The sequence below is a fragment of the Crocodylus siamensis genome, chromosome 4 (genome assembly GCF_052110815.1).
Source record: "Crocodylus siamensis isolate JL-2025a chromosome 4, ASM5211081v1, whole genome shotgun sequence".
In the NCBI taxonomy this organism is placed as follows: Eukaryota; Metazoa; Chordata; order Crocodylia; family Crocodylidae; genus Crocodylus; species Crocodylus siamensis.
The window spans coordinates 214,900,486-214,926,935 of record NC_143398.1 but is presented as its reverse complement, the minus strand read 5'-3'; the positions used below and the strand labels follow the sequence as shown (position 1 = coordinate 214,926,935).

The window sequence follows — 26,450 nt, the reverse complement described above, 5'->3', positions numbered from 1 at the left end:
GCTGCAGTTGTTTGATGGCCCTTATTATAAGTTCAAGTGTAGGATGACAGGTGTGAGGTCAGTGGGGGTTTTTTACTTCTATTGTATAATAGGTTATGCAAGTCACTTTGGCCTAGTTTTCATCTGGGAATAAAAAGACTGGAATGATAGCGAAAGGGTTTTTAAAGAGGGGCCCAAAATTATGGGATAAACTTGTATGAGAGGTTAACATGAGTGTGCTTTGATTTCCTTTTAAAGCATGCTGAAAGACTCCTCTGTTAAAATAACCGATCTATAACATTATAGATCTATATTCATTAAAAAAGCTTCATCCACTGGCCCTGTTGCTGAAAGGAACTGAACAAAAGAAGAAAACTGGGTAAGTTCTGCCTTCTACAAGTTATGAATGTATTTTCAGTATTGTGAAACTCCACTGGTATGACTAAGAACAAAGAAGTAGGTTTACATGGGCCTAGCATTAATTTCTGGAACGCTAAAAGATCACTTCTATGAGATGGCTCTTACTCTTGAGGTAAGAACCTTTTCCTCAGTATGAATTCCTCAACTGTACCTCCTGCTACATGATTGCAGCACTGTTGTGGTGTATTTAATTTTTGTTCTGTACGTGAATGGTACCTTCTGATTAGTGCGTTGCCATCACATACATCTCTACTGTCTGCAACTGTTATGCGGAAGTGTAACACAGGGATGTTATCATACTCGATATTATATTACGATGCGCATAAGTAGGTACTGCTTCTGTTGTCCACCATAACAGTTCTTAATCTCGGTCTACGAATCACCAATGGCCATTCCCAATACCTACAGAATGAAACATTTTGAGAACCAAGAACTAGATCTTGCAATACTGAAAGAAGTAATCTTTGGGAGGATTTTTCTTCTACAAAACAGTTTACAGTTGAGAAGCATTTCCCTTCATTTTGCAGCATTCACAGGATATCTATTTGTGCTTGCACAAACTAGAGACTGTTACTTATATCCTTGGCTATCCAGTTGTGAGAAGACAATTTTTAAACCTCCTGCACAAGTACATTCCACATACTTTCAGGAATTTTGTTTTAGCGACACAAAAATGATAGTCCTTCATATAACCTCAAACTTTTCCACAGGATTAGCTCATCATAGGGTTTTTTCCTCAGGACTGCTCAACTCATACCATTAAAACACTCCTTGAAAGAGTCAACCCCTTCCTCTTTATACCTGGTGCCATAATGAGTAACCTACCCCTGTTAATCAGTAGAAAGAGCTTAATCCTCTCCTAGCAAAATCAATACCTGCAGAGAGAAACAAGAAAACACTTCCAGTCTCTTATGATGCTCATTGTCCTATTTGTATTTTATTAAGAATAGGAATGTCTGTTACAAGATACCTGATAACCTGGCAAAGAATTGCATCTCTCGTTAGCTGTGTTATTTTTCTTGTATTGGATGTGTCTGTTTCTGTATTTTGTACAATCAACTGACAACAATTCTGTTCCTATTTCTTATTGTCACTACTTTTACCTAGGAAAGGCTACTGAGGAAAAAATCTAAATGCACACAACTGCTGCCCTTTCTGCAGGCAGATAGTTTTCTCTTCCCTTCCCTTCCCTACATTTCACTTTATTATATGAACTGATTATGTATTGTTGCTCAGAAGCAACACTGCATTTCAGAAGTGGCTGAAACAATTTGAGGGGCAGGACTTAAGCAAAGGCAGATCCAGGGGTGTAGCAGCCCAGTTGCACCTTTCTCCAGTTGTGAAGCGCTAAACCAGTTTGTAACAGGACAAAACATTCTCCCTGGACTGAGGCAATGCAGGCCCATGTCTGCAGATGCTCAAGCCAGGAGCTGGGAGCACTAGAACGTGCCCTTGGCTGCACCGAAGTATGCTGGGGGGGTATGGCCAGTCTGGTTTGAACTGGCCAGAAAGGGGTTGAATTCCCCTCTCTCTGTCCCACTGGCAAGGACCTGAGCCAGGTCTGCCAGCAGCTCCCCCCTCATTGCAGCTGCAGCAGAGCACCATGGCCCCTGAGGCAGAGGGGGCCAGGGAGGAAGGTTAGTTTTCCCTCTACCCCCGTTAGCAGACACGTCTGCTGGCTGCCGTGCTTGCTCCTTGCAGGGGAATAAGCCCCCTGCTGTCCCCGTTGCCCACATCCCTGCCCCGTTGCCCACAAGGGGCCTGCCAGTGTCTGGCCATGCCCCTGCCCTGCTGCTGCAGTGGCAGAGGGCAGGGCCTTTGATGGGGATGAGCCCTTGTCATAATGTCTCAGAGAGCAAACCTCTTCCCAGAGAGGGGATGTGCTGCGAGGCAGGCAGAACTTCAACAAGCTGTGCACGGCAGCACCAGGATCTGGAGCTGGCCAGCGCCCTCCAAGCCCCCCACAGCACTGCCACCCTCTGCAGCAGCTCTGCTGACTCCTCATTATGGCCCCCCCACCACGAAGAGGCTCATGCTTAGGGAAACCGTGACTGGGGCTGTTGCCACCATCATGGTCACTCTCCCCTTGCTCGTTCAGCCCGGTTTGCCCAGCCTGGCCACAGATACTGCTTGGTACTCCCATGCACCAGCACTCAAGGCAGTGTCTGGTGGAACAAGCCCCCTCCTGCCGGGAGGGGGCTGGCCCCAAGCGCAGACTGAGCAGTGATTGCAGCCAGGCTGGGGCAAACCCAGCTGCGGTACCCCAGGGGCAGAGTGGGGAATAACCCTGCTCCCTGTACCCCTCCTCCCTGCCCCCCCAGGGGCCCTACTGGCAGCGACTAGCCCCACCCCTGCCCAGCTGCTAGAGAGGCAAGGGGGGGAATGACCGTGATGGGGGCAGCATCCCAGGACATGGTTTCGCCAAGCGCGAGCCTCTTCCTGGGAGGGGGCTGTGCTGTGGGGCTGGCAGAGCAGTTGCAGAGCATGGCAGAACTGTGGGGGCCTTGGAAGGCTCTGGACTGCTCTGGACACTGGTGCTGCCATGCACAGCCTGCCGCAGCTCTACCTGCCCACAGCACAGCCCCCTGCTGGGAAGAAGCTTGCACTTTACAATATTATGACAAGGGCTGCTGCCCCCAAAGGCCCTGCCCCTCCTACTGCAGTAGCAGGGTGGGGGCATGGCCAGGCACCAGCTGGCAGGGCCCCTTTGGGGTGTGAGGGGCAGATACAGAGATATTCTCCCTCCCTCTGGCATCTGGTGGAGGGGACAGCAGGGGGATAAATCCCCTGCAGGGAGCAAGCGTGGCAGTGATGGTGGGCAGACCCTGCTGCCAGTGGGGGTAGAGGGGAGACTAACCCTCCAACCTGGCAGTTCAACAAGGACCAATACAGTCCTGCACTTAGGATGGAACAATCCCATGCACCAGTACATGCTGGGGGCTGACTGGCAAAGCAGCAGCTCTGCAGTAAAGGACTTGTAGGTCACAGTGGACAATAAGCTAGATATGAGCCAACAGTGTGCCCTTGTTGTCAAGAAGGCTAATGGCATACTGGGGTGCATTAATAAGAGCATTGCCGGCAGATCAAAGGAAGCAATTATTCCCCTCTATTCAGCACTGATGAGGCCACATCTGGAGTAGTGTCCAGTTTTGGACCCCTCGCTATAGAAAGGATGTGCACAAATAGAAGTGAGTCCACCAGAAGGCAACAGAAATGGCTAGGTGGCTGGGGCACAGGACTTCTGAGGAAAGGCTGAGGGAACTGGGTTTATTTAATTTGGAGAAGAAAAGACTGAGGGCAGATTTAATAGTAACCTTCAACTACCTGAAAGGTGGTTCCAAAGAGGACGGAACTAGACTGTTGTCAGGGTTAACAGACGACAGAACAAGGAGCAATAGTCTCAAGTTGCAGCAAGGGAAGTTTAGGCTAGATCTTAGGAAAAACTCTCTCACTGGAAGGGTAGTAAATCTCTGGAACAGGTTACCCAGGGAGGTGGTGGAATCTCCATCCTTGGTGGTTTTTAGAACCCAGCTAGACAAAGGCTTGGCTGGGATGATATAGTTGTGGATGGTCCTCTTTTGAGCAGCGGGTTGGACTGGTTGACTAGATGAGAACTATTTGCAAATATTGGTCAAAAATTGCCCAAGAGTTTCAACTGATTTTTTTTTTTTTTCAGGGAAGGATTTACATAACTGTTGAAGGACTCTCCATTTAATCAATAGCTGCTCAAGGTTTAGAGCACATGTTCAGGATTTGAGAGAGCTAGGAATCTGAGGGCATGAAATTTGAACCTACCTCTCTCACCTCTGAGGACAGTGCCTTAACCCTTAGTTATTCAGTTCACTGAGACTAGGGAGAAATTTAACTTAGACAGGCTCATGAACCAGAACCCAGATGTCCCACTAAGTTATAAGCATACTCTGAGGTAGTTCTTCTGATGCAGTCATTTCATTTGCGTTTGTATAGAATAAGAGTAGTCAAAGTGTGAGTTGGGAAGTTAGGCCACACATCTAGATTCCAGTCTCTGTTTCAGCAGTTGACAAAAAACTAGAACTCTTGGTTCCAAAATGATACTTTTTATTAGACCAACTGGAAAATGGCAAGAAAATTGTCCTTTTCTGCAAGCTTTCAGGATCAAAGTCCCTTCGTCAGGCTCTGGGAAAAGTGAAGATGGTACAAGATGGTAAAAAGTGGGGATGGGGACTTTTTACTATCTTGTACAATCTACACTTTATCCAGAGCCTGACAAAGGAACTTTGATCCCAAAAGCTTGCAGAAGAGGACAATTTTCTTGTCATTTTCCAGTTGGTCTAATAAAAGGTATCGTGTTGGAACCAAGAGTTCTCATTTTTTGTATGTCTTTTTGTCTCAGACCAACACAGCTACCAAGTACACCCCTAAAGTAGTCAAGTATTAACATTGAAAGCTGTCTCCCTACAAAATGGGGTGGTTAGAACACACTCTTAGGAAATTTTGGTTCAAATCCCTCAGGTAGGGGGAGGAATTACTCAGTAGTTCAGTGCTTACCCTTTAACTCCTGAATTACTGAATAACAGGTCTGTGGCAGCAGTAAAGCTTCCTCCATTGATAACATTGCAAATCTAGCATTCATTTCCTTTGGCTTTTCATTTTTGGCATTTGGGGGTGCAGAGACCTTTCATTTTGGATTAAACCAAAAAAAAAAAATCTATTCTTATGAAGGAAGATGGGCCAGAGAAGAAACTTTTGGTTCTAGTAGAATCTATTACAGACTTGTTGATTCAAATGCTGAAATGAAAAAAGTCCTAGTATTAACATGCATGAGATTTGGTTCACATTTTAAAGTCCCTTTGTGAAGAATGTGCCAGGAAACTAGGAATGAAGAAGAAAATACATTTTTAAAGTGTCATATGGAGATGCAATAATAAAAAAGAAGGATTATATTCTGAATAGAATGAAAATAACATGCAATATAGCAGACAGCTAGTTTGTTTTCTTATGCTCAATTAGAAATTAAAGAATATGACCTTCAAAACATATAAATAATTATGGTAACTTTGATGTATTTGCATTTAATGATCAGCCACATTAAATTAAGCAGCAAGACTAATGCTTCCCCAACATAAAGTGAAGAGGCTTTATTAGAGTATTTTTTCATAACAGAATACCAGAAATAATATTTCATTATGGAAAAAAATAGACTGAGTGTTGTTGGATACAGTTTTATAACAATTCTATACATGTTGCATGATGGTATTGATTGACTGTAGATTAAGTGTCAACATTAAAATATTATTTGGATATAGATGACATTATAGGACAATGCACAAATATGCACCTCAAAACAAGCATGGCATGACTAGTTATCGAAATCAAATCCTGTTTTGTCCCCTCATTGATTTTAATGACTTCATATTTCAAACACCTCTTGCAAATATGCCACAATTAAGCAGACTATATATTTTCAACACCCGAGACATAAAATTAACAAGCATGTTTACTAATAATTATATATTCTCTACGCTTGAAGTCACTGATATTTATTGCTATATATGAGCCAAAAATAAGCATCAGAAATTCTAGTGCAGTGAAAACCATATTGATCACTCTCTACAGAAAACAGGAGAACAGCAATAAAACAATGCACCACACACCAGTTCCTTTATATATATTCATCAAGATATATCCACTGGAACAACAGAGAGGTGGATGGGGAGAAGGTAGTCAGAAATGTGAGGTTAGTTGAAAGGAGGGGGGGGGGAAAAACATAATAAATGGGCTTCTACTATCCAAGACATACAAGTATAACTCCTATTCAACAAGTTTCTGATAGCAATGGCTTGAAGAAAACCAAATTGAATCAAAGCAGCCATTAAAAAAAAACAGACAAAAAAATAAAAATTCTGCTTAGCACCATTTAATACAACCCCATTATAAAACTATGGATATGAACACACAAACAAGTGAATGCAAGGCAAAGTAGCATGTGAACTCACTGTGGAGTAGGGTAGATGTTGAACTAATGGCCTGTGTGCACAGTCTTATTTTGGAGGCAACTCATCCCACCTCCCCTGCACATAGGGTAAAACTACATCACATATACCATGAGGTAAGAACGTGTAAATGGGCAGTTACTGCAGAAACCAATATAAATTCACATCCTAATATCCCTTGCAGTAACTGTTTATGTGCCTATCTTCTGTGTGCAATATAACCATGCTGAATACAAACCACTGCACACAGTTTGATTCAGTGTCGATTATATGGAAAAAGCAAAGAAAAAGCTCCTAGACCTCACTTGATGGTGTTTGAGAAGCTGGTGTCCCCACATTGGAGCTTGTATCTACCAGAGGGAAGTCTTCTTGGGGGTGGGGGCAGCACTGCTTCCATTTCACACACTGTCCCCACTTCCACTACACCCTGATGCTGCCCTTTTGTAGCCTCCCCCCCATCACTAAAATCCAGGCTCACTTTTTCACCTAAAATTTACTTGTACAGACTGTTACCATTTATCTGCCCTTTTGTGGTATCTGGAGGTGGCCAAATAGATGAAAGACGAGCCTTTACTACTTTTACCCATGAAGGAAGGATGAAGGTCAATGGGCAATGAATGTTTTTCCTTCATCCTTCCCCCTCAGGTTTTCATGCAACAAAAGTCCAAAGTTTATTATTACTTAAAAATGGCACTGCAGAAACAACATTACAGGTCTATAACATGATTTATGCCATGCTGCAACATATTATTCTTAATATGGTTAGAGGCAATACTAAAAGGAGGGAGATGCTACAAAACAGGTTTTAATCTTCTAAATAGCTGCTTGTTTCTTGCCTTTTTCCTTGTTTTTCTTCACATGAATATTTGTAAGATGGCTGTTTTATATGGATATGGGCAGTTACACCAGTTTGAGTAACACAGAGTTGTCCATCCACCCTCTCTTCAGGGCAGATATTAGCAAGTGAAAATGGACCTCAATATTAAGAAACTGCTTTTGCAGCAGGACAAGAACTTGTGTGATTTTAAGTGATGGCTTTTAGCTTCTGTAATGCAGCAGCCATATTAGAAAGTCTGTTAGAAAGGGTATCCATGATCTTTCTTTGGTCAGGAAGAAGCTTTTCACCTGTTCTGGTCCCAATTCTTTGCCCAAGCAGTGCTCTAAAAAGGATAGAAGTTTTCAGTTCTTTCTAGGCCCTGCTTAGTTTTATTCTTGCCTTTTCAATGTGAAGCTTCAGGACTTTCTAGCTCAGCAGCCCTTGCTTAACCCACAGATTTAAAGAAGTGAGTACACATGATCACAATGTCAGCATTATTGTCGTAGTGGTGAGAGTTATGTTTACGGTGTAAAATTTCTAGATATACTCAAACTCCTTATTTTTGACAAGGTAGTTTAATATTAATAATAAGTTTCATTTTTTATATCTTCAATGAAACAAATGAGTTAATGACCATCACATAAGAATTTCCTTCATGTAAATACCTCATGTAATTACATTTTAATTGATTCTTTTTTTTTTATATAGGGAACGCGAGTTCTGATACCTATGCATAAATTTGTCTAATACCTTCCATTATCAGTTGCTTATTATTTTGCTGAACTTTACAGTCTTTCAGGCTGAAGAGTCCCATATTATGTGCTTGCCTCAAACTGAGTATTTTTAGAAGATACAGATAAAATGGTCCAGAAACTTCCAAAAACAAGCTTAGAGAAACATGTTGTTTCACCATGTTCAAAGACTCTTCTTTTTTTTGTTGAAAAGCACTAGTGCCTTCATGTTTTGCATAGGGAGTTGAAATTTGGCTTGGCTAGGGGGCAGCAGAAGGGGCAAGAGTGCTGAAGGAGCTGGCCGATGTCGTTGCAGAGGCCCTGGCAAAACTGTTCCAAAACTCGTGGCATGCCCCGAGGACTGGAAGAGGGCCAATGTTGTGCCCGTCTTCACGAGGACTGGAAGAGGGCCAATGTTGTGCCCGTCTTCAAGAAGGGGAGGAGTAAGGACCTGACTAACTACAGACCAATTACCTTAACATCTATCACAGGGAAAATCCTGGAAAAATTCACTAAGGAATCTATGTATGATAGGCTTGCAGAAGGTAGGATACTGAACAACAGCCAGCATGGCTTTGTCGTGGGCAGGTCTTGTCTAACAAACCTCATCTCTTTTTATGATCAGGTGATTTGTCACCTGGATAAGGGAGAAGTGGTGGATATTATGTACCTGGACTTCCAAAAAGCCTTTTATCTGGTATCTCATGATGTTCTCGCGAGAAAATTGGAAGATAGTGCAAGACAGTTAGGTGGGTACAAAGCTGGCTGCGGGGCAGAACCCAGAGAGTCCTAATGAACGGATCTGTGTTGTCCTGGCAAGAAGTGGACAGCAGTGTCCTGCAGGGGGGCGGGGCTTGGTCCTGTACTTTTCAACATCTTCATCAATGATTTGGATGAAGGGATGAAGAGCTCACTAGCCAAGTTTGGAGATGACACCAAGTTATGGGGAAGCATGGTCACGCTTGAAGATAGGCTATAGATACTGGTGGATCTGGACAGTCTAGCAAGTTGGGTGAATCAGAACCAGATGAAGTTCAATGTTGAGAAATGTAAAGTCCTTCACCAAGGGACAAACAATCCCTTGCACACCTACAGGCTTGGCAATGCCAACCTGACCAGCACTACAAATGAAAGAGACCTGGGGGTAATAATAGGCCAGAGCACGAATATGAGCCGGCAATGTGACTCTGTTGCCAGCAGAGCAAATACTACTTTGGCATGCATCGGTCAATGAATTTCCAGCAAGACCACGGAGGTAATTCTTCCGCTCTACCTGGCACTGGTGAGACCCAACTGGAGTACTGCATCCAGTTCTGGGTGCTGCACTTTAACAAAGACGTGGTACAACTTGAGGGAGTCCAGAGAAGGGCCACCCATATGTTTAGAGAGTTGCACAGCAAGCCATACGAGGAAAGGCTGAGGGACCCGAGACTCCTCAGCCTGAAAAAGAGAAAGCCAAGAGGGAACTTGGTAGCAGTTTATTGCTACATCAGGGGAGTACATCAGGGGCTCGGTGAACAACTGTTCACCGGGGCACCCTTGGGGAGAACCAGGAGTAATGGCCACAAACTCCTGGAAGACTGTTTCAGGCACAACATTAGAAAAAACTTCTTCACAATTCAGGTGTCCAGACTGTGGAATAAGCTCCCTCCAGAGGTGGTGCAATCGCCTACCCTGGAAATCTTCAAGAGGAGACTGGATTGTCATCTTGCTGGGGTCACCTGACCCCACCTGTCTTTCCTGCCTGGTGATATTCCAAGGTCTCTTACAGCCTTACAATCTATGAATCTCTGATATGGCACTCCTATTTGCTATGAAATCCCGGTGCCTGTGAAAAGCTTCCAACAAGAACGGCTTCCAACAAGAAGGAATGCATTTACAAATTGTCTGACTGGTGGGATTGGATCTAGGGATTGCAGTGGTACAGTGTGATTTCTACTCTACCGAAACATTAAAACATTAAAACCAACTGCCTGGGAGGGTCAGTGGCATTTCTTTTCAGATGACACTTAATCAATTGACTTCAATGCTCATTATAATCTATCTTTTTCCTGCCAATGTCTCTTCATTCCATAAGTGTTAACCCTCTCCTTTTTAATGTTCTTGATGGTCCACTATCCAAATTGTCCCTTCTTCTGCAATTTTGCTGTCTGTTATTCTTCTGCATAGTGTGGTAACATTAATTTAGGTGTAGAAATGACTGACAGTGAAATACTGGAGGAACTTTCAAGACACTCCAGAAAACTAGATTTTGTTCTACAAATCTGAATAAGAGACATATATTTAATTATAATGATTACAGATCTTATGAAAGTTTTTTTTTTTATACTAATTTTGATGGGGGGGTTTCCCCCTAGGGTCTTTCATCTTTTAAAACTTAAACATAAACTCACAAATTAGTGCACATTCCAATAAACTTACATATGTGTTTTTGCTTCAATCTTAAACAAAATAATATAGTGCTAGGCCCCTAGCATATTAGTAAAGCTTCTCTCACTAGGTCATGGTATATGTGGTGATGCACCACACCACCTGCACCACACCATCTGCACCCTTCTTCTTAAACTCCTTCGTCTGCCTAAACTGGCAGCCTTCACCTTATGACAAAACAAATATAAAGCTGCACAGAACTACCAAATTTCCCAAACACTTAGTGTAGTGCAAAGTTTTATAGGAGTCTGTTACTGATAGTTTATTTTAGATTTGCCAACACTACAAACCTTTGCATTGCCTGGACAAGAAAGGGAAACCTTTTCACAAGTCAGAGTATGCGTCAGCATTTTTTGGAACTGAAAAATTTCTTGCATAGCATTTCATACTATACAAAAACATTTAGGACACATAAGAAAGGACTCTTGAGGGGGGTGGCTTATTACATCAGAAACCAAAGAAGGATCTCAGGTGAGAAATGATTGCCCCATTCAAAAAGGAGCTTCTGGCACTATTTAAATACATTTTAATCCAGTAGGCATGGAAGGAGCTTTGTGGTCAGGATAGATCTAGGATTCCTGAATCTTTAAAGTCAGGAGACCCCCAATTTTTGGAAAAACTGTAGTGCTGCAATTTTGTAATTTCACACAGGCCTGAACACAAGCATGTGAAAGCTGAGACTTTAGACAATGGAGCTAGTTAAGTTCAAATTTACAGAAGCACTCATACAGAGATGGAGTCTGCCCCACTGGGACTACAGCTGGACCTGAATCCAATTAAATAAACTTATCTAAATTTCAGAGTTCTTTTAGAGATAGAATTAAAGGACATAGAAAAACCGAGGATGTAGGATTCCCCCGGAAACCCCCCCCCAAAGACGACACCTAGCATGTCCATTGTTTATTGGTGTTGCTTTATCACAAAATGAGCAATATTTAACCTACTCTCTCAATTTTAAAACAACACTGGCTCCAGTAAGTAAGCAGAAAAGTGGGAGGGAAAAAAGAAATATTTTTCAAATAAATTATAAAACTAAATCTCAGAAACAAAAATTAGTCTAAGCCTAATATTTACCAAAAGACAGCTAGCAAGAGTAAATTTAAAAACAAAACAAAACCAAGAAGCAGACATTGAGTAGTCCCACCTTGCAGCTATGGGACATGAGAAGGAATGGAGCAGCAGCTGGTACCACTCTGGTTTTCATGCCACCACTATATGAGCATGAGGACCTTAGGGCACATACCCAGCTGCAAGGAACACTGCTGTTCTACAGAACCATCTTGAGCATATGAGCACTAATAGCACAAATTAGATGTGCACACATGACTAAGTGTTTACTTTACAAACTATAGAATAAAAGGTTTCCACACTGTATAAATACATAAGTAGAATAGCAGATTATTTTTAAAAAGTTAAAAAATAAACTAAATTAGCCAAAGTTGTTTGCTACGAATTGTTTGTTCTAAGAAACTCCGAGCACGTCACCAGCTGTGAAAATAATAAGCATGCTTGAGGACAATTATGGCCGCTTAATCCTATATTTTTACACTGGAAGCGAGGAATTTTTCTTTTTAAACCTTCTGCAATGCCTTGGTGCAAATAATCCTGTATTTGGGAACTGCTGTAATATTGACACCATCTATTGTAGTTCTAAAAGTTGGGAATTTTACAAGGAGTACAGGGAGGTGGGGGTGAGAATAAAGAATAATCGTTATTTTATTTGTTAAGAAAAGTTTTTAAAATCTGCCAGTTTTATCATAAATATAAGATTTTATTTAGCCTATGGTCAGAGAGGAAAGTTACAATCATCTCAGCTGACTGCTCATGTAATGCACCCATTCACATCAACTTCATGATTCCTACATTGGGCTCATAACTGTTTCAGCTACAACTTATCTTTCAAAGGGATCCCCATTCTCAATTTAAATTTCCAAGTCAAGCAGTGAGGAATCCTCTGTTTCTAGGTGTACTGTTCTAGCAACCAATTAGCCTTGAAGGTATATTTCTGCCTTTACAGGAACAGAGATAGAGTTGTTTAGGTTTCCTGAAAGAGATATGGAGGACACACTGAGAAAAATCTAATATGATAAAAGCCTTAGTCTGTCTGTCTGTCATGCTTTATTCGCACTCCAAGAGGCAGCGGTGGGGCAGAGCCCCCGCCAGGATGGTAGAGACAGAGCGGATGGAGCAGGAGGGCGAGGCCAGTCCCACTGGCCTCGCCCCCCACTCCCAGCCCTGCTCCCTGCAGGTGGTGGAAGCACAGGGTGCTGGCCAAAGGGGCAGGCTTCCCCACCACCTCTGCTCCTGGGAGATGGCAGTGGCACAGCGTGGTGGGTGGTGGCATCCATCCTCCCCCTCCTGTCATTCCTGATGGACGATTGGCTAGTATATTATAATGGTCTATTGTAAATGGTCAGGGTAGCCATTCTAACTGCCAGTTCCTCAGATCTGTGCCAAAGTTTGTCAGCTGCTCACTAAACATCCAGGAAAACTGATCCAGTATACCGGGAATTTTTACTTTTATATTCTCTGCCAGTATACAATTGGTGCATTGCACATAATCCAGAAAGGGTATCCTGAAAGATTTAGTTTTATTTTAGCCTCAGTGAAAATACAAGTATGGGATCTTATCTTGAAACAAAACTGGAATCTCTCAAATGTCTTTCAGATTAAATACATCTTTAAAATGTCAGAATTTGGCCTTTTCACCAGGGTGAAAATGTAATCCAGATATTAAATGTGGTACTTTTACCAAATCATATCTATTGTTCTTCTACTAGAAGTATCCATTATTTGGTTTTAGAACTGAAGCATGGCAATTATCCTATACACAACAACCCTCAGGCAGCTGCTTCCTTTGAAGCAGATTTACCCAGAGTTAATCTCTTGCTTTACATCCTCTAAAGAATATAAACAACTAATAAGGGAAGCTACCCTCTCCACCTCAGTAATCGCCAGATATCCTATACAACAGCTGGGACAATGTAAACTTCATTCACTGCTGTCTTGTTGAATCTGCAGACAGACAGACTGCAACAATACCACCAAGTGAGATGTCAATTTCCCCAGCTGTCAACCGTGTCATTGTCTATTGTTGTACTGGAAACATCCAGTTAAAAGCTTTGTACAGAGTAAAATTACTTGACATACCCTGAAACTCTATTTTTCTGGAAAAACGAGAGGGCAAGTTTTAAACATACAAATGACTGGAAATTAAATTACTCTTTTGTCTTTCTGTTATTTAAATCATTCAGAAAATTACTATTTTCCTTAGAAATAAAGGTAAAATGTGATTCTGGGTTGAATATCAAAAGTGGGAATTCAAGATTTGAGGGAGGCAGAGGTTCTACAAATAAAATTTATATTCCAGCAACATTAAAAAGTAGAATGTTTTATTAATAACTTATAGATAAAATTTATCTACCAAAATTAGCCTTAATTGCATATTTTTTCCTTGCAAAGTATGCTGTTGGTAGTTCAATTCTTCTATACTATTTATGTATTTTTCTCTTTTTCTTAAAAAGAAGAAACTCTTATCTTTTTTTAGATCCACCAAAACAAGAAGAAATAGAATCCCTTATAAAACCAATCTCTTGCTCTTTTTTTTTTCCTTACTTCTGAAATGGTTATGCATAATATTGTGACAGGCAGATTTTTTTCTCTCATTGTTCATTTGGTCCAAAGAAATTTGTAACCACAAGAACTCTAATTTTTAACTACAGGCTTTCTTTTTTACACTTTAGGGTAGACATTCTAACTGGCAGTTTCTCAGATCTGTGCCAAAGTTTGTCAGCTGCTCCGAAACAAGCAGCCAAGAAAAGTGTGATCTACTATATATATGGCATAATAAAGAAAGCCTGCAGTTTATGTATATGAAGAGAGAGGCAATAAAGAGATAGTTCTGAACTATATCAAGGAAAAACAGGTCATTAAGGCTATAATTCTATTGCAGGATTCTTTAAAAAAAAATAAAAACAAAAAAAATCACAGTATGAACAAAACTTAGGGTATGCTGCAATGGAAGTTATGACTAGTATGAATACACATATTTGCCGCAATTGCTGAGGCACAAGCTTCAGCATGAGCTGTACAAGCTAGGCAAAGATTCTTAGTAATGGTGTTCAAGAGCCTGAAATTTGTGCTTCCATGTTTTCACTGTTATTGGTACCCATGCAAATTTGATTGAGTTCAAATATGTTTACCCATGCAGTAGTCATACTTTCCCTTGCAATTTAGGTAAACCCTTAGGGCAGTAAGAAGTCAGCAGAATGCAAAGATCTGAGTTTTAGACTTACAATTCCACAGTCTTTGTTTAATCTTTTAATGCCCTATAAAGGACTGTACTTCTAAAAAGTTACAAATATCAGTGTTGCCAACTCTCAGTCTTTGAGGCTAATGAATCTCAGTTTTTAACTAAAAAGGCAAAAAACAAAATCACAAGAAGGAAAGAGATCCTAGCACCTGGGTATTTGAGAAGAAATCCTGAAACCATGAACAAAGCAACAGCATACTAATGGCTAAGAAGCTAGAAGGCAATTTAAAATCCCCTAAAATGTATTTTTAAATATGATTTTAAATACTTGATGACTTTGGGAGGATTAACAGTTTGTGAATTAGGGTTGCCAATAAGAAAATATACACATACATGTCCTAATTTTTCACCCATTAGAGCCTCCCTACATCTTCCAGTAGAGGGCTCCTTTTGCTTTTAACTTCTCCTTCCAGTGGGTTTCCCTCCATATTTTTTCTAGTTTTCATACTACATATTCATTAAATACCATACCATAGTTATGAAGGTAACCATAAAGGTGGTCTTCATAACTAGGGCCAAGTTACTTTCACTGTACACATATGGTGTTTTAGTTTTCACCTTCAAGGTAGTTTTTACCTGCCAGTGCAAAAACTAGGTGATATTCAAAAATCCAAACTGAAATATGATACTCAAGTACAGTTGCAAAAAGCCTCCAATCTATCTTTCTCTGTTGGTTGTAATGTAACATTTAGTTGGTTGTTTAATGTAACATTTAGTTATTATGCACTAACACATGCATTCTGGTATTCTTTTGATATCCAGCTAATATTTTTCCTATTTCCATTGAGTGTAATATTTAGTTTCTAAATTAAGAGTATCAAAACATCCCTGTACTTTTTAGTCATTCTATATTTTTTGTAGATTTGTTAACAATAATTACTTTAAATCACTTCCATAAAAATAAAACTTTGATTGAATTGCATGACAGGTCTAAGTCAATCAGGAAAGAGGTGATATAAATCAAACAGGATTTGCAAGCTTATGCTGTAAGTGTTATTGTAATGTTAAAGTGATGTTGTAGCCATGATGGCTTAGGAATGATGTGAGAGACAAGGATTTTGGGGGATGATATCATTTATTGAACCAACTGCATATTTAAGATAAAATTAGACAAGCTTTCAAATTCACGATAAATGTTATTCTGAGTCTTTCCTCACTTTAAAGAAAGACCGTGTTACACGGCTGTAACACTCACTGAAGTTATAAAACATAGCTATCAGACAAACAGTCATGAGATTTTTTTCAGAAAGGACTCCACTGGAGATTTCTGCACTTAATACAAATGTAATTTCTCCTCAACTAGAGCTGCATTGTGTAGTGTATCATATTCAGGGATCCTGGTTTTCCCCGATGAAAAATAAATAAATAAATAAATAAAAATCGCAAGTTCTCTAATAAAACAAACAAACAAAAAATAACCCCACACAAATCCATGATTAAAATGAAAGACTCCCCACAGCCCCCTGGCCCTATTCGTGCTCCTTACTCACACAGTCCCAGGGAGGCAGGAGGGACCCATGACCTGCAGATGTATGTATGGGTTGGGTGTGGGCTTCCCACTGCGGGCTAGGTTTCCTGCCCTGCCATCCTCCGCAGCCAGGTGGGTGCAACCCAGTGCTGCAGGGCAGAGTGAGGCCATGCAGAAAAATGCTTGCCGCTGCGAGCTCTGCACTGCCCTATCCATGCGACAGCAGCAGGAGCAGTGGTATGGGGTTGCATGCAGGAGACACCTCCCCAGGGCAGCTCAGAGCTTGCAGCTGCAAGCAGCTTTCCTACATGGCCCCGCTCTGCCCTGCAGCACTAGGTTGCACCCACCGGGCTGAGGTGACCCTGGGGGAGGGCAGCAAGGCAGGAGCCCAAGCCTGCACCAGGCAACCCACACCTGCCCCATGCACAGATCTGGAAATCACAGGGCCCCCCCATCCTCCAGGAGTGCATACAGTGGCAGAGAGCCAGCCCTACCCACCCACCAGTGGCTGTGTCCCACTCCCTGCCCTGGGCCCCAAGCCCCACACACTCCCCAGCTGGGCAGTAGCCCCAGCCCTACCCAACTCCCTTCCTCCCAATGGGGGCCTCAATCCCCCTTTCACTTACTTGCAGGAGCTGCTCTCCAGGCTGCCTGTCAGCCATGTGCATGTACATGCACATGGCACCCCCTGTCTGACCACCCTCCTTCCACTCCCTCCCAGCCCCCTGTAGGCTGGAACCCCTGTAGAGGATTCCTTGCAAAACTGCATAGGTTTCTCTGCTAAAATGAAAAATCCACAATTTCCTCTGGTAAAGTGGGAAATTTGCATTTTACTCTGTTTTTCTGTGGGAAATGGAAAACCTGGATCCCTGGTCATATTGCATAAACCATAACGAAAGCAGCTTCATGCAGATATTTCCTGAACATTCTTTGTTCCATCAGGAATCTCCTTCCCAAAAGAAACCTAGTATTTTTCCTGCTCTCATCAGTCCTCCAAGTGGGTGCAAATCTAGGTTTGCCTGATGAGTTCATACATCATTCTGCAATTGCGTCAGGTTGCATGTGCAAACCATTACAGTGAGTTATGTTATATTAGTGTGTCAAAACATGTTACATTTCATCCCATTATGATGTCGATGACTTATAAATAATGACTCCTTTAAAATAATTCTAAACTAATTCAGTAAACTTTTGGTATCTCATAACGCAATATTGCTGCAATGAACTACACTTCATAAAAAGATGTGGACCTATTTATCTAGTGTACATGGGTGTATGTTCTAGATTTTCCTCAGAAGGAAGTAAAATACTTTTCCAATATTAAATGTTTGATACTGTACTGAAATTACCGTATGGAAAATGTTCAAAAGAATTTCTATCTGTGTAAGGCAAAACATGTGAAGAAAAGATTTGCTATACACCAGACACTGGTTCTTTAATCTGTAAAATATTTTGCTTATTATTTCAGACAAGTTCTTTTGAAAGACTGTCACAGTTCTCTCAGCTGTGCAAACAGTTACTGACTATTTAATCCCAGAGAGCTGGGCATAGAGTCAACTATGTATTGTACTTTACAAAAGAGAAGTAATTCTGATAAAGACAAATGTCCTCTCTAAAGAGTGTAAAACAGCACAGTTCTCTCTTTTGTCCTTAAAAATAGACATATTAAAATTTATTTCATTACCTGAATATGACTTTCAACTGGTGGTCAATCTCCTGAAGCTTAGACCAATATTCACCTGCAAGTTTATGGAATTCCCTAAGAACTGAGGTCTTCAAATCGGGGTATGGGCACTCCAAAGCCAGTAATTCTGTAGGAACTTCGTGAAAAAGGATAGCTTCCTCTTCTGAAGAGTATACCAACACCTAGAAGAAAAATCATTTATCATTGGGCCAATATGGATGATGCAGGTATATTTTGTTTACTTGATTAATTTGGAAAAGTGAACCTTCTTCAGCTCTTACTTTGGCTTTATATTCTTCAAGCTCTCTCTCCAAAGCCAGTCTTTCAAGGTTAAGTTGATCCAAAATAGTTTTCTGTTGTTCTTTCACAAAGGCTACCTATTTTATGAAATATTATTTCACAGTTAGATTTTTATAAATATGAAAGCTGTCATTTCAAAACAAAACAAAGGTTATGAAGGGCACACAAACAAGTTACTCAGCCACTCTGCAGTAACTGTTTCGTGTACATTATAGTGTGATAAGGTGTCAATCCCCCAGCTAAAGTGGGTAAACTGCTTTGAATTGCCATGTGGTAAAACTGTGTGGACAGGAAGTTACTCTGGATTAGCTGGAGTAGCCGACTACAAATGTATGCTCATTTGTTTTTCAGTAGCTTGTTTGCCACAAAACCTGTTTTTCTTCTAACATACATGTTTCACATTGGTGTAACTTAAGTGACATTAGTGAAGCAATTTCAAGGATCATCCAGGCCAATGGAGATTTCTCATTACTAAAAAAAAAAAAATAGCTACAATATTTTTCTGTAAAATTAAGGTGCATATTTTTATATTTCACATTTCTTTTAAAAGGTTCCAAGATACTTGCTCCCCATCCTTCAAAAATAAATACCAGCCAGCAGCAGTGTAAACAAGAGGGGCAAGCAGGGCACCGACCTGAGTGCTGACAATAAGGGGGTGCCAGAATGTGCTTCTTCTTACCCCCAGGTTCTTTGCCATGACAGGAGCAGCCACATGTTGGCTAGTTAGAGGAGCAGGGCAGTTGCAGGCCATGTCCAGCAGAGTGTCAGGGGGTGGGGGACAAACAGAATGCCCCTCCCCCAGGGGAGTCAGCCCTGCATACAACAGCATATTAGGGCTGTGAGAAATTTTGATGGGCGTTTCATTTTTAAGTTGATTCAATACATTTCGAGCTCAAAACAGAGAAATTGAAATGAAACAAAAGGCTTCGAAACAGCTTTGAAACGAAACAAGGGCACTCAAAACGTTTCAAATGTTTCAAAACATTTCACATTTCAAAGCCAAGCTTGCTGGAGCTAAACATAAACTAAGAAGATGGGGGGTGAAGAGTGTGGAAGGACTGCTCCGATATTGATATCTAGCTCCCTGTTCGATTCCCCAGCTCTCTGATCACTACCTCCAGCTCTCTGATCATTTCCCCAGACCTTCCCGGGGGTTGCCAGCCCCCAGTCTGTGCATGGGGTTTCAGTAGGCTTCCGCTGAAACTGCAGCAGCAGCCCGCTGAAACCCAGTGTGCAGATCTGGGGGCCCACACCCCTGGGAAGAGCTCAGGAAAGCAATCAGAGAGCTGGGGAATTGAACCAGGAGCTGGTGGAATGTTCCTGGTTGGATTCCCCAGCTCCCCAGTCTTTCCCCCAGGTCTCCAATTGCTTCCCCCAGCCCTTCCTGGGGGGCCACCAGCACCAGCTGCAATGGGAGGGCTGTGAGCTGGGGGGCTGTGCTGGGGTCTTCCCTACAGAGCTCAGCCTGGAGATGAGAGAGCCAGTGGCAGAGCTGCTTGGAGCGCAGGCCTGGCTGTGAGCATAGGCCTGGCCACTGGCTCTCCGACTGCCTCCCACCACTGGGCTGAGTTCCATGGAATTTGTGGAACCACTTGGAGTGCAGCCCTGGTGAGCACAGCCTAGCAACTGGAGGCTCCACAACCCCACAGAGCTGAGCCTGGTGGTGGGAGGTAGCAGACAGCCAGTGGCAGAGCCACTCAGAGTGCAGCCCTGGCTCCAAGCACAGTCCTGGACAGTGGCTCTCCCCCACCTCCCACTGCCAGGCTCAGATCTGTGGTAGGGAGAGCCAGGGCTGTTCTCCAAGTGGCTCTGCCAGCCCCATGGAACTCAGCCTGTCCTCCCAGCACTGCCACTGAGTGCTGGAAAGAGCCTGGTGCTGTCCCTGCTGCAGCCCTGGGAGCGGCAGACACTGCCTGCCTGCAGTCACTGGGCTACACTGTGCCCTGGACCCCCTGGTGCAGTGAAGACCAGTGGCTGCAGGCAGATGGGATGCCCCGCTCCTGGGGCTGCAGCAGGGGCAGCACTGGGCTCTCCCCAGTGCCTGGGGAGGGTCTCCGTGATAAAAGGGGGGCTGCTGCCACCCCACAATTTGCTGTAGCCCGCACCATCTGCCCTCCCAGTGCCGCCACCAAGCATGGGCCTCCTGGAGGGCGTAGGCCCCCAGATCTGTGAGTGGAATGGCAGGAGGCTGCTGCTGCTGCCTGTGACTAGTGGTAGCAGCAGTCTTCCCAGGATTGGGTGTGGGCTGCACCGAGCACTGATCCCAGGTGGCAGTGGCCGCCTTCTGTCATCCTGCACACAGATCTGGGGGCCTGCACCCCCAGGAGGAGTCCAGCACAGCTCCACCTATCTCTTTAAAACATGGTAGGTTTCGTGCCCTCAGAAGGGGCTACCATCCCTGCAATTTTCATTTGCATCAGGCAAGAAAGTACAAAGTTATAGGTATTTTCATGATTCCCCATTATAGCCTATGGATGAAACGTCGAAACAGCAAAACAGTTTCTACAAAACAAAATGGAACAGTGCTTTGAAATGAAACAAAATGATAAAATGAAAAACTACCCCTTCAAAATGGCAAAATGGAAGTCGAAACAAAGCAGTGCTGTTTGGAAAAGGTGGAGCGGGAAGAGAACAGAGCACCAGGAGCAGCTTCCAGGTAATCTGCACCTTTGGGCTGCTGCAGCCATCCCTTGCTGCTATAGCAGCAGCTGCCTCCAGAGTGCAAAGAGCTAGGGAATGTCTGTCCCCATTCTCCTACCCCTCCCTCAGTCTTCAGTGGTCAGCATAATTTTTCCCCTGCTGCTCTTGCAGCTGCTGAAGGAGCTATGCCTATGCCTCTGCTAACCAGCAACAATAAAGTTGTAAGAGCAAAAGTTGAAATACCAACCTGCTCTAACACCTTGACTGGATTGAACTGAAGTCCCAAAGATGACTGCTGTGAGAGACAGCATTGCATTTCAGACAGCCTGAATTTCAAATCTTCTCTCAGTTGCCAGACAGGATCTACTGTATTTCGTTGATATGTCTCCCTTTCCTTTGATAAATGATGTGCTATATCAAATTGAACAAAAGCATTATCAAAGACAAAAATATATGTTTCTGCAGTTTCTTATTAAAAATTGAAATCAGCAGTATATTATTATTTTTAAATACTCACATTTAAATTGAGCAAGAAAGAGTGAAAGTTCTTACCCAAGTCCCACACATCCAAAAGAAATTCAGGTTCAAGGCATCTTTCATCAAGGAAAGTTTGTATTTCTGCTTCTACTTTGTGTCTGAAAAGTAAAACTGTGGGTTATGCAAAATGGTAAAGCACTGTCACTCTAAACAAAAGCAATGAATAGAGGGAAGAAACTCTATTTAGAAAGGAAGTAAATGCAAGAGATTCACAGGATAAATCTCACTGGAGGTTCACTATGGAAACTATAGGCCAGTCAGTCTTACCTTGGTCCTAGGTAAGCTTTTTGAGAGAGTTATCCTGGCGCATGTCTGCGAGGGGCCAGCAGGGGAGATTATGCTTAGGGACAACCAACATGGGTTCATTAGAGGCAGGTCCCGTCAAACCAACCTGGTGGCCTTCTATGACAAAATCCTTAGACACAGGGGTATCAGTGGACATAGTCTTTCTGGACTTTAGAAAGGCCTTCAGCACTGTCTTTTATCCTATTCTCATTAAAAAACTAGGGGACTGTGGCGGCGACACGTATATAGTCAAATGGGTCACTAGCTGGCTGGAGGGTCACATCCAGAGAGTGGTGGTGGGTCTTATTCAACCTGGAGGGATGTGGGTAGTGGGGTCCCCCAGGGCTTGGTCCTCGGGCCCGCACTTTTCAACATCTTCATCAGTGACTTGGACAAGGGGGTAAAAAGCACCCTGTTCAAATTCGTGGATGACACTAAGATGTGGGGAGAAGTGGGCATGCTAGAAGAGAGCAGTAGGCTGCAATCGGACCTAGACAGGTTACAGGGGTGGGCCAATGGGAACAGGATGGGTTTCAACACCAAGAAGTTCAGGGTACTGCACGTGGGGAGAAAGTACCAGCAGCACACCTACAGGCTGGGGAACTCCCTTGTCGTCAGTGCAGAAGCAGAAAAGGATCTTGCAGTCATTACTGATGCCAAAATGAACATGGGCCGATAGTGTGGGGACGCGGTCACGGAGGCCAACCACACCTTGTCATGCATCCACAGATGCATCTCAAGCAGGTCCAAGGAGGTGATACTCCCCTTCTATGTGGCACTGGTCAGGCCAAAGTTGGAGTACAGTCCAGTTCTGGGCACTACACTTCAGAAGGGATGTGGACAACATGGAGAGGGTCTAGAGGAGGGCCACTCACATGATCAGGAGTCAGCAGGGCAGGCCCTACAAAGAGACGCTAAGGGATCTGAACTTGTTCAGCCTCCACAAGAGAAGGCTGACGGGGGGGGGATCTAGTGGCCATTTACAAACTAGTCAGGGGGGACCAGCAGGCATTGGGGGAGTCCCTGTTCCCCCAAGCACTACCAGGAATGACAAAAAATAATGGTCACAGGCTGGCAGAGGGTAGATTTAAGCTAGATATCAGGAGGCGTTACTTCACGGTCAGGGCGGCTAGGATCTGGAACCAACTTCCAAGAGAAGTGGTGCAGGCTCCTAACCTGGGGGTCTTTAAAAGGAGGCTGGATGAATACCTCACCAGGGTCGTCTGACCCCAGTATTCTTTCCTGCCATGGCATGGGGTCGGACTTGATGATCTTCTCAGGTCGCTTCCAACCCTACCAACTATGAACGCTACCAGCACTTAAAATGTGATCTTACCAATCAGCTGAATATGGAGATAAAGTTCAGCCCAAAAGACACATGAAGCCATGACTGGCCCAATTCTATAGGCGTTTCGTATAGAATCACAGGTTTGGAAATGATCCACAGGTCAACTAGTCCAACCCCCTTCATGTATTCCTTTTCCTAATCCATCCCTATCATGCCTAGCCAGCCTCTTCTTGAGAAATTTCTGAAGAAGGAGATTCCACAACTTCCCTGGATATATTGTCCCATTGCCTTACCGTTCTGATAGTAAGGGTAGCAGGAAACTGAAAATAAAATTTAAGGGAAAAAATTGAGATAAAAATGCAAAAATACCACCAAGATGAGGAAATAGCTTCTAAAATAAAATTAGCCAGTGTAGCTACAGCAGAAGCTCATACACCAATTAGCTGTTATGACTAAATTTTGTCCTTGAATTTGAGTGATGAGCATTACACTCCCTGATACAACACAAGTTGCATTTTCAGAATTTTACCCTTAGAAAAGTAGACTCCGAGGATTGCCAATATCCTAGTAGGTTCAAGGCTGCTCAGAGTTGGGCCAGGGTCATATATTGAGCTATGAGACTTCTATAACCCATCTTCCATTTCCCTTTTACATTTCATGCCTACAAACTCAGTTAACCACCCACATCTAGTCACTTAGCTCAGGATAGTTAAGGTCACCCACCAAACTCATCTGCATCTGCTTACTCTATCTTCTTCTGAATTGTATGTCTTGAAGGAAGTTGTCTAGACTAAAACTTTTGTTATCAATGTCTTGTTTTTATGATCTCTCTAGCTCTTACCGGTTCTCACTCTGTCTTTTATGTTCTTGCCACCACACCTGGTGATGCTGTTTCAGCAGTATTTGTTCTTTGTTAATTTTGGAAGCTTGTTCTGTTTTTCTGATCTGTGTGAAAAAAAAGCAAAAGTAAGGCTAAGGGGTATTAAAATCTATTCAATATGTTTATAAAATGGATATCCTAAAGAAACATATGATGTTGAGTTGTGTGAACCTGTGTACTTCTGTAAGTACTTTATTGCTGAAAGACAGAGCTGTCACAGAAGATTTGTAAATAACAGAGATCCCATCATTCTTACTTAAAATATTTGGTTTGTTTGTTTGCTTGTTCTTAAACTTTTTCATTTTGAAATAAAAATTTAACAAATTCAAAATGAAAAAAAGTAGTTCTCTTCTTTTTTCTTTCCTTTCTCTCTCTCTTTGCTGTCCCTCTCCTCTTTTTAAATAGAGGAATGGGTGAAAACAAAAATGACAATGAAAAGAGAAATTAACAAATAATTTTGATTAATGAAAATCCAATCATTTGCAAAGGACGCTGAAATACAGGGTACAATTTAAGACTTCTTCCTTTTCTGTTTTGGTATCCTTTGCTGATCAGTACAACTTTTCATCCATCCAGTTACTAAGTAAAAACCTTATTTTAAAACTAAATATTTTCATTTTTAATTAGGAATTACTTAAATCCTTCAAAACACACCTGAGTTAACATTATCTTTGAACATAGAGCCACTTTTTAAAGTCAATGTACATCATATTTTTTCATCATATTTAGGGCAAACTAATGTTTGTAATTATTTCTCAGTCAAGTAGTCATATTGAAATGAATGGGGCTATGCGTGTGAGAAAATAAGAACCCTACAATCCAGCAGTGTAGGGACATGGCCAGCCACCCAGGATAAAGGAGAAGTAGTGGCTTCCGATTGCCACCATGATCACAAATGCACAGCTGCACACAGATGCTTTTTTTTCAGCCCCATTCCCTCTTTCCCTCCCCAAATACTTGCCCCCATCACTCCCCTCCTGCTCCCAGTTGCCATATGTAAGCAGATTAAGCATGTAGTATGTTTTCTGCTGGCTGGGGAATTATATAGTTTAATTAGGGTTTTGAATTCTAGTGTGAACAAGAAAAGTACTGTGCTTAGCATATGTGGTTTTCCCTTTATCTATGAGAGCCAGCAAGAAGTTTCTTGCAGAGGTGCAGAATTTTTCTCTGTCAAGAGAAGTGTGCTGCATGGGAACTGGAATGTGCTTAAGAAGTGTACACATCTGGCATTTTCTTGTTTTTAGTACCTAGGGGATCAAATTTAAACTAGCATTAATTTTATTTTAAATGCAAGGTTTTTTTTATTAAGTTTTCCATTGATTTTCCCTCCCCACTCCGCTTCTTTCAAATACAGCACAATTGGAAGCACTTGGGAGGATTCCCCACCACCTCACATCTTCTTGTGTTGTACAGCATAAGGGGAGAGGGGAGTGTGGAAGAGAAGGAGAAGCTACAGTAACTGTACAGGAAAGAGAGCCCAGTGTGTTTAGGAGAGTAGTAATGCCGGTTTCCAAGCTCTACCACAACAGTCCTCTATTCCCTAAGGAGAGTTAGCTGGTCAAAAATCACACACCTCTTCCATCAGTCAAACTGACAGAGCCTGGAAAGCTACCATCATTAGGGATTGTATCTCCTCTCATTTAGAAAGCCCGATTTACTTCTTCCTCTGACTTAGCCAGAAAGTGAAAGAAAATACTAATGAAAATACTTTTGCAAGTAACAAAAGGTACTGTGAGCTCAGCATGATGATATGCGTTAAACATTCATAGCCCTTATAAATCTATCTCAGAAGGTAGTAAAATATTAACTCCTACCCTATTTTATAAATAGTTGCAAGAGGTAATAGGTCACGTATGGCAGGATTACTGAACAGAGCAGACACCCACACCTCATACATAGTCCCTTTCCACCACAGTTTTGTGTACAGAATTGTTGCAGATACCATAAAGAAGTCACTAGATTGTGAAGGGGAACTGAGGTGTCCATAACACAATTTCTTTTAAAACACAACTGCAGTATGAAAAAGTCTGAACACTCCTGTTTTAGAATATTCTTCAATTTACTTATAACACTTCTGATTTAGCAAGAATCTCTCTTTATTCTAATTAAAGTTTTTGCTTTAAAAAAATTTTCAGCACTTCCGTAATAAAGTATTTGAAAGTCATGCCTTTACAATCATAACATATAATACAAGGAAAACGTCTTAGCAAACCCTACATGATTTTAAAAAAGCATCCTGAAAATGGATTTTTTACATTTATTTTATTCACCATTAGTTTCAAAGTAAACTTGTTCACAAATAAAGTTTAATATGTTTATAACATTTTCATGGCTATATCACCAGTGACATTTCCATAGGACTGCCACAGTTTGGGTTCTCTACACATACAGTAAAATTCTCAATTTTTCTTTCTTATATGGTCAATAACAATCTTGTCATATTGTATATTTGAATCTGGTCTATCTCCATCAGTGAAGGAATTAAACCAATAATCAAATGTTGGAGTGCAAAGGAAGAAAGAGAAAGTGGGAAATATTTTAGCCATTGTAGAGCTTTCAGTGTATAACTTTTACTACCTACTCAACTGGAACAGACTTGTGAAAAATAAAATACCAGGACATAACACTAACATCTAGTTTTAAAGCTTGACTGAACTCAGCAGAATTTTGTTCAGCCTAGGAAGAAATATCTGCCAACTCTTTGGAT

General features: G+C 42.2%; 1 protein-coding gene across 1 annotated transcript in view; it reads right to left on the bottom strand.

The window, feature by feature from the left end:
• The window catches only part of CCDC148 (coiled-coil domain containing 148), a 165,917-nt gene that overhangs the window by 110,765 nt on the left and 28,702 nt on the right, over positions 1-26,450 (bottom strand). The window contains exons 4-8 of the mRNA XM_090041252.1: positions 23,705-23,808; positions 21,306-21,388; positions 21,001-21,164; positions 18,095-18,190; positions 17,814-17,995 (exon numbers count right to left, since the gene is read on the bottom strand). Coding sequence (XP_089897378.1) covers positions 17,814-17,995; positions 18,095-18,190; positions 21,001-21,164; positions 21,306-21,388; positions 23,705-23,808 — 629 coding nt within the window. The remainder of the gene's footprint in view (positions 1-17,813; positions 17,996-18,094; positions 18,191-21,000; positions 21,165-21,305; positions 21,389-23,704; positions 23,809-26,450) is intronic.